The sequence below is a fragment of the Otolemur garnettii genome, unplaced genomic scaffold (genome assembly GCF_000181295.1).
Source record: "Otolemur garnettii isolate 467f Iridium unplaced genomic scaffold, OtoGar3 scaffold00070, whole genome shotgun sequence".
Classification (NCBI taxonomy): Eukaryota; Metazoa; Chordata; class Mammalia; order Primates; family Galagidae; genus Otolemur; species Otolemur garnettii.
The window spans coordinates 9270980-9277519 of record NW_003852465.1 but is presented as its reverse complement, the minus strand read 5'-3'; the positions used below and the strand labels follow the sequence as shown (position 1 = coordinate 9277519).

Below are 6540 nucleotides of genomic sequence, written 5' to 3'. Positions count from 1 at the left end.
CACAGGCGCCCGCCACAATGCCTGGCTATTTTTTGGTTGCAGCCGTCATTGTTGTTTGGCGGGCCTGGGTTGGATTCGAACCTGCCACCTTAGGTGTATGTGGCTAGTTCCTTAGCCACTTGAGCCACAGGCACCGAGCCATATTTCTCATTCCTTCCCCTTATTGCATTAATTCTGCCCTTCCTCACTGAAGTCCATGTTCTGGCTCTTACTGACTACTGTATATTCTTTCAGGCAATTAGTAGGAGGCTCCCAAGCTTTCTATCAGCGAGCACCCTATCCTGGGTCCTTGCCCTTACAGCAGCAACAGCAACAACTGTGGCAGCAGCAACAGGCAACAGCAGCAACCTCCATGAGACTTGCCATGTCTACGCGCTTTCCATCAACTCCTGGACCTGAACTTGGACGCCAAGCTCTAGGTTCCCCTTTGGCAGGAATTTCCACCCGCCTGCCAGGCCCTGGTGAGCCAGTGCCTGGTCCAGCTGGTCCTGCCCAGTTCATTGAGTTGCGGCACAATGTGCAGAAAGGATTAGGACCAGGGGTGGCTCCATTTCCTGGCCAGGGTCCACCTCAGAGACCCCGTTTTTACCCTGTTAGTGAAGACCCCCACCGACTGGCTCCTGAAGGACTTCGGGGCCTGGCAATATCAGGCCTTCCCCCACAGAAACCCTCAGCGCCATCAGCCCCTGAATTGAACAACAGCCTCCACCCAACGCCCCACACCAAGGGTCCTACCCTACCAACTGGCTTGGAGCTGGTCAGCCGGCCCCCTTCAAGTACTGAGCTTGGCCGCCCCACTCCTCTGGCCTTGGAAGCTGGAAAGTTGCCCTGTGAGGATTCTGAGTTAGATGATGACTTTGATGCCCACAAGGCCCTAGAGGATGATGAAGAGCTTGCTCACCTGGGTCTGGGTGTGGATGTAGCCAAGGGTGATGATGAACTGGGCACCCTAGAAAACCTGGAGACCAATGACCCCCATCTGGACGACCTGCTCAATGGAGATGAGTTTGACTTACTGGCATATACAGACCCTGAGCTGGACACGGGGGACAAAAAGGACATCTTCAATGAGCACCTGAGGCTGGTGGAGTCTGCTAATGAGAAGGCTGAGCGGGAGGCCCTGCTGAGGGGGGTGGAGCCAGGACCCTTAGGTCCTGAGGAACGCCCTTCCCCTGCCACTGATGCCTCTGAGCCCCGCCTGGCATCTGTACTCCCTGAGGTGAAGCCCAAGGTAGAGGAGGGTGGGCGCCACCCTTCCCCTTGCCAATTCACCATTACCACCCCCAAAGTAGAGCCAGCACCTGCTACCACTTCCCTTGGCCTGGGGTTGAAGCCAGGACAGAGCATGTTGGGTAGCCGGGACACCCGGATGAGCACAGGCCCATTTTCTAGCAGTGGGCACACAGCTGAGAAAGGCCCCTATGGGGCCACAGGACCACCAGCTCACCTGTTGACCCCCAGCCCACTGAGTGGCCCAGGAGGATCCTCTTTGCTGGAAAAGTTTGAACTAGAGAGTGGGACTCTGACTTTGCCTGGTGGACATACAGCATCTGGGGATGAGCTGGACAAGATGGAGAGTTCACTGGTAGCCAGTGAATTGCCTCTGCTCATTGAGGACCTTTTGGAGCATGAGAAGAAGGAGCTGCAGAAGAAGCAGCAGCTTTCAGCTCAGTTGCAGCCTGCCCAGCAGCAGCATTCCCTATTGTCCACACCAGGTGCTCCCCAGGCCATGTCTTTGCCACATGAAGGCTCTTCTCCCAGTTTGGCTGGACCCCAACAGCAGCTTGCCTTGAGTCTTGGGGGCGCTCGACAGCCAGGCTTGGCACAGCCACTGATGCCTACCCAGCCACCAGCTCATGCCCTCCAGCAGCGCCTGGCCCCATCCATGGCCATGGTGTCTAATCAAGGGCATATGCTAAGTGGACAGCATGGGCAGGCAGGCTTGGTACACCAGCAGAGCCCACAGCCAGTGTTATCACAGAAGCCCATGGGCACCATGCCACCTTCCATGTGTATGAAGCCCCAGCAACTGGCCATGCAACAGCAGCTGGCTAACAGCTTCTTCCCGGACACAGGTAACCTAATCTGACAGCGTGGCCAAGTTCCTCAGAGGTGATCATTGTTATCACCAAATGGGTACTAAGTCTAGAGAACTAAGATAATCCCTTCTTAAGGACGATGGGATACAAAGAATCTTGGCTAAATAATGGTGTAAGTAGAAGCACTGTAGCTTTTAAGAAGGCAGGGAACAGTTTCTGGCGTATAGCAGGAATTCAGATATTTGAGTGAATGAATGGAATGAATGTATGAATGAAATCTGTTTAATAAAGGCTTTGTGACTGTGGTAAGGCTAAAAGATTGAGTAAGGCTGTAGTAGCAGGAAGACCAGTGGGATTTCAAGAACAGTAAGTAAAGTGGTTAGACTGCAGCAGACTTTGTGTAAAGGAAGTAAGTGAGCATCACCAAAATTTTGGAGAGGTAAGAAGGGAGGCCAGTTGAGGAAGACTTCAAATTATAATAGCATTTATTGAGTAATTACTATTTGCCAAGCAGTGTGCTAAGCACTTTACAGCAGACTTATTAAACAAGTACTATTATGATCTTCGATTACAGAAGAGGAAACAGATGTGGAGGTTAAGTAACTTGTCCAAGATTACACAGCAAGTAGCAGAGCTAGATCTGAACCCTGGTATTTCTCTTAATTGTTTTACTGCCCCCAGAATTCCAGGAGAGGGAGTTCGCTTAGTACATTAGAAAGTAGGGACACAGTTAAGTTTTTGAGCCATGAAGAAATCCACAAATTGTAGGATTTTAGGCCAGGTGTAGTGGCTTATGCCTGTAATCCTAGCACTCTGGGAGCCCGAGGCAGGAGGATGCCTTAAGCCCAGGAGTTCAAGACCAGCCTGAGCAAGAGCGAGACTCAGTCTCTACTAAAAATAGAAAAATTAGCTGGGTGTGGTGGTGGATACCTGTAGTCCCAGCTACTCAGGAGGCTGAGGCAGGAGGATGGCTTGAGGCCAAGTTTTGAAGTTGCTGTGAGCTAGGCTGATGCCACAGCACTCTACCCAGGGTGACAGAATAAGACTCTGACTCAAAAAAAGAAAAAATAATAAATAAATAAAAACAGAAAAATTACCCAGGCATTGTAATGGGTGGTTATAGTCCTGGCTACTAGGGATGATGCTGAGGCAGGAGGATCACTTGACAAGCCCAGGAGTTTGAGGTTGCTGTCAGCTAGGCTGATGCCATAGCACTCTAGCCGGGGAAAACAGAGTGAGACTCTGTCTCAAAAACAATAAAAATAGAAAAATTAGCCAGGTGTGGTAGGTGCCTGTAGTCCCAGCTACTGGGGAGGCTGAGGCAGGAGGATCACTTGAGCCCAGGAGTTTGAGGTTGCTTTCAGCTCGGCTAACACCATGGCACTCTAGCCTAGGCAGAAATAAATGAAGAAAAAGAAAAGAAAAATGTGTCGCATGTTGTGGCAGGCACCTGTAGTCCCAGCTACCCAGGAGGCTGAGGCAAGAGATCTCTTGAGCTGAAGAATTTGAGGTTGCTCTAAGGTAGGCTGATACCATGTCACTCTAGACAGGGCAATAGAATGAGACTCTGTCTGGAAAAAAAAAAAAAAAGAAATATACAAATTGTAGGATTTTAGGAAGATTTACGTTTTTGGTGGTTGCTTATTTCTCCTTTTTTATTTAGTATCCTGAGTAGACAAGGGCACAGGCTGGACCCAAAACAGCTCAGGCATCTAGGGCTTTGCCATAGTGCCTGCATCGTAGGTTCTTGGGCTGTGCTAGTTGCTCTGGGAACACTAATTTTGAAGAGTGCTTTCCAAGTTCTAAAGTATACTCATGTCCTGTCATATTTGGTCCTCTCAAAAGCTCCATGCAGTAGGCAGGTCCATGATCATTATCTCTATCAAATAGAGGGGTAAACTGAGGCTGAGATAGGTGAAATGACATTGATATATTGACTTCAATAAATTATTTATTGAGTCCCTTTACCTAGCACTGCAAGTGAAAACAGAACCACATGTCCTGTGAATAATAGAGCTGAGTCACCCAGGCCTCCTGGCCCATAGTTCGGTGGTCTTTCTGCTGTGCCATGCCATTGTTCTGCTTGGTTTGGTAGAGGTCAAGGTGTCAAAAGGAATAGCAAACATACAATGGAATATTGACCCCAAAGCCTAGCTCATTGGCTCTTCCCTCTCTAGACCTGGACAAATTTGCTGCAGAAGATATCATTGATCCCATTGCAAAGGCCAAGATGGTAGCTTTGAAAGGCATCAAGAAAGTGATGGCTCAGGGCAGCATTGGGGTGGCACCTATAAACAGGTAAGACTTGTGGCTGGAACGGAGTTGGTCTTTTTCTTTTTTTTTGTAGAGATATAGTCTCACTTTATTGCCCCCGGTAGAGTGCCATGGCATCACCCAGCTTACAGCAACCTCCAACTCCTGGGCTTCAGCAATTCTCTTGCCTCAGCCTCCCGATAGCTGGGACTACAGGCACCTGCCACAACTCCTGGCTATTTTTTTGTTGCAGTTTGGCTAGGGCCGAGTTTGGACCTGCCACTCTCGGTATATGGGGCCGGCGCCGTATCCACTGAGCCATAGGCGCCATCCCAGGAGTTGGTCCTTTTCTTTTCCAGTCATACCCCTTTCCTTTTTGGCCCCTTCCATGCTTGTCCCACTTCTTTACCTTCTGACTTTCTCATTGCCAACACTTATCTTCTCTGCTTTGGTGGACTCCAGGCAACAAGTATCTCTGCTAGCCCAGAGACTCTCAGGGGGAGCTGGCAGTGATCTGCAGAACCACGTGGCAGCTGGGAGTGGCCAGGTACGTGGTTAGGTAAAAGTAGGAACCTCTGTTCTATGCCATTGGACCACCCTCATTAGGTCCTGGCGTGGAACAAAGACCCTTTAACAGCCTCTCTTATCATAGGAGCGGAGTGCCAGTGACCCCTCCCAGTCTCGTCCCAATCCACCCACTTTTGCCCAGGGAGTGATCAGTGAGTATGGGGCTTGAGAGGAGGGTGTGAGGAAGTGGTTTGGAACACAAGGAAGGGAGAGTTTGTGATCACCATTTTGCAGGTCCTCACATCCTGCTTCCTTTCCCAGATGAGGCTGACCAGCGGCAATACGAAGAGTGGTTGTTCCATACCCAGCAGCTCCTACAGATGCAGCTGAAGGTGCTAGAGGAGCAGATTGGTGTGCACCGCAAATCCCGGAAAGCTCTGTGTGCCAAGCAGCGTACTGCTAAAAAGGCTGGCCGTGAGTTCCCAGAAGCTGATGCTGAGAAGCTCAAACTGGTTACAGAGCAGCAGAGCAAGATCCAGAAACAGCTAGATCAGGTGGGGAAAGCAAACTTCAGTGTAGCACCCAGGAGCCAGGGAAGTGGGATGGCATGATGGTTATGCCCCAGGCTAACCTCTCTGACTCTGCCATGTTAGGTCCGGAAACAGCAGAAGGAGCACACTAATCTCATGGCAGAATATCGGAATAAGCAGCAGCAGCAGCAGCAACAACAACAACAGCAGCAACAGCAGCAGCAGCAGCAGCAACAGCAGCAGCAGCAGCACTCAGCTGTGTTGGCACTCAGCCCTTCCCAGAGTCCCCGGCTACTTACCAAGCTCCCTAGTCAGCTACTCCCTGGCCATGGGCTGCAGCCACCACAGGGGCCTCCAGGTGGACAAACCGGAGGTCTCCGCCTGCCCCCTGGGGGTATGGCATTACCTGGACAGCCTGGTGGCCCCTTCCTCAATACAGCTCTAGCGCAGCAGCAACAGCAACATTCTGGTGGCGCTGGATCCTTAGCTGGCCCCTCAGGGGGGTTCTTCCCTGGCAACCTTGCTCTTCGAGGCCTTGGACCTGATTCAAGGCTTTTACAGGAAAGGCAGCTGCAGCTGCAGCAGCAGCAGCAACGTATGCAGCTAGCTCAGAAACTGCAGCAGCAGCAGCAGCACCTCCTGGGACAGGTGGCAATCCAGCAGCAACAGCAGCAGGGGCCTGGGGTACAGACAAACCAGGCTGTGGGTCCCAAACCCCAGGGACTTTTGCCTCCTAGCACCCACCAGGGCCTCCTGGTCCAGCAGCTATCCCCTCAGCCACCCCAGGGGCCCCAGGGCATGCTGGGCCCTGCCCAGGTGGCTGTGTTGCAGCAACAGCATCCTGGAGCTTTGGGCCCTCAGGGCCCTCACAGACAGGTGCTTATGACCCAGTCCCGGGTGCTGAGTTCCCCCCAGCTGGCCCAGCCGGGTCAGGGCCTAATGGCACACCGGCTTGTCACAGCTCAGCAGCAGCAGCAGCAACAACAGCACCAACAGCAGGGGTCCATGGCTGGGCTGTCCCATCTTCAGCAGGGTCTTATGTCACATAGTACTCAGCCCAAACTCAGTGCTCAGCCTATGGGCTCCTTACAGCAGCAGCAGATACAGCAGCAGCAGCAACAACAGCTACAGCAGCAGCAACAGCAACAGCTACAGCAGCAGCAACAGCAACAGCTACAGCAACAGCAACTACAACAGCAACAGCTACAGCA

At 51.9% G+C, this 6540-nt stretch overlaps 1 protein-coding gene across 1 annotated transcript in view; it reads left to right on the top strand.

The window, feature by feature from the left end:
- The window catches only part of KMT2D (lysine methyltransferase 2D), a 44407-nt gene that overhangs the window by 23805 nt on the left and 14062 nt on the right, over positions 1-6540 (top strand). The window contains exons 36-41 of the mRNA XM_012807501.2: positions 235-2075; positions 4217-4337; positions 4755-4839; positions 4945-5011; positions 5121-5353; positions 5453-6538. Of these exons, the coding sequence (XP_012662955.1) occupies positions 235-2075; positions 4217-4337; positions 4755-4839; positions 4945-5011; positions 5121-5353; positions 5453-6538 (3433 nt within the window). The remainder of the gene's footprint in view (positions 1-234; positions 2076-4216; positions 4338-4754; positions 4840-4944; positions 5012-5120; positions 5354-5452; positions 6539-6540) is intronic.